The 1,939-nt window shown below is 33.0% G+C and overlaps 1 protein-coding gene across 1 annotated transcript in view; it reads left to right on the forward strand.

Moving 5' to 3' along the window:
* LOC106681552 (transmembrane protease serine 6) overlaps positions 1-1,939 on the forward strand; it is a gene marked incomplete at its 5' end in the record, with an annotated part of 50,908 nt that overhangs the window by 11,122 nt on the left and 37,847 nt on the right. Inside the window, 1 exon segment of the mRNA XM_067044618.1 lies at positions 738-850. Coding sequence (XP_066900719.1) covers positions 738-850 — 113 coding nt within the window.

The raw sequence follows: 1,939 nt of genomic DNA on the forward strand, positions 1-1,939 counted from the left end.
ATTCTTCAATAGATGTTATATGTGTCTGTAGTGTTTGTGATGCATTAGTCGGGTCGTTGTTTACAGAGAGTATACATGTGTCATCAGCGTATGTTGTTTGGACTGTGTTAGGGTGGGTTGGGATGTCAGCTGTAAATAATAAATTAAAAGTTAAATAAATGAATATTATGTTGAGAGAGAGAGGGGTGGGATGGTGTATTGTAAAGACAATCACCGTTTATATTTAGAAGTAACATTGAAAAACATTTTTAATTTAACCTCCTCATGCAAAGTAGGCAATGTGCATATACTTGCTTATCAAACCATCACTCAACAAAATCGATTAACTTGGGACAGATCTGAAGATAAAGAAAATGTAATCTCAGTAGTAAAAGCTCGAAAAATATAATATTGGAAGAAGATTGTAGGAAGATAGTCCGGGTGGAGGTCAATAAAGGTAGTACAATAGTAAAAGAAAACTATTTATTGTTAACCAACAAACTGTTTATTTCAAATTAACAGACGAAGAGGACAGACCTGACGAAGCCCTGCAAAGTGGGTCGAAACGTTGGTTAACAATAAATAGTTGTCTTCTGCTATTTTGATTTCTTTATTGACCGCCACCCGGACTATCTTCCTACAATGAAAAGTATAATAGTGTAAAATTGTTCCAACCTAAGGCCAGTGCTCTTGGAATGTTTCGCCTTAGACCACAGGTGCCTCACTACTACAAATGTTATCCATTTTTATTTTTGCAGCCTTGATGGTGTTCGACGGGAGCATGAGACTCCTCGGTGACAAATTCAGCCCGGGTCTTGCCAACAAGAGCGGGTTGCAGTTTTATCAGAAAAGTCGACGTTACCAGACTTTGGTAAGTTTTTATTTATTAAAACTTTTTAATATTTATTTTCAGGAATTTATTTACACCCTTTATCAACTTATTTATTCTTTTAATATTTGAATAACGTTTCGGGCTCCTCTACCCATTATCAAGTGCTTATTGTTAATTTGTGAACATGCGTCATTATAGATTATAAACAATTTATATATGTAATCCTGTACGGTGTCCATATTTAATTCAGAGTTCATTTCAGATATTCTATTGCAATAGGAATCATTATTAACAATTCTGAGGCATTTGTTTTAGAATAATTGAATTTTTTTTAATATTGGTTGAACTAGTAAAACTCCATATGGAGCAGATATAAATTAAAATGTGTCTTAGTACCGCTTTATATATTTTTATTCCTATTGCCTTCCGCTTTTATCAATTTATTCCTACTGGATAATTTGGATTTTTTATTAAACTATAGATATATTTTTTATAAAATTTTCCTTGTTTTTTCCAATCGCGATTGATGTGTTGATTAAATAATATTTTGCTTTTTAAAGTGACCCATAAGCATTTAACTGTTGTGGTAAAAAGTACGGGGGTATTATTTAAAGCTATTATCGTTCTTTATACCGTAGCTCAGGGGTTAGGCGTAAGTCGTTCTGCGGGTGGTGCCGGTTCGAATCCGGCCTTAGGGCGTTGACTTTTTCATTAAAAAATTAAATTCCCACAAAATGAAAATTTTAAGCCCCAACCATGGTTAGAATAGGTTGTTCACCTGTAGATTATCAGGCAAACCTTCGACGTGGATTGCCTTTAAAAAAAAAATCTATGGTCGATGGAAGTATAGACCGTTGTTTTGTGAAAATGACAGCTTCTGTTTTAACAATATTTTAAACTAATCCCTATTTTTTAAGGTGTTTTGATGTTTTTTTTTTAAAGCATCCTTTAACCTTTCAATACGATATGAAGAGGTGTAAATCAGAGGATCATCGGCAAAAGGGGCTATATCTACCTTTTTAAATTTTGGGTAGTCATTTAAAGAGAGATGCAATTATTCTTACAATTTGTCAAATTTGTTGGCATCTATTTTTTTTTTTTTATATTTATTTATTGCTATTTACAACT

Source organism: Halyomorpha halys, unplaced genomic scaffold, assembly GCF_000696795.3.
Source record: "Halyomorpha halys isolate HHAL.00 unplaced genomic scaffold, Hhal_1.1 Scaffold347.1, whole genome shotgun sequence".
NCBI lineage: Eukaryota > Metazoa > Arthropoda > Insecta > Hemiptera > Pentatomidae > Halyomorpha > Halyomorpha halys.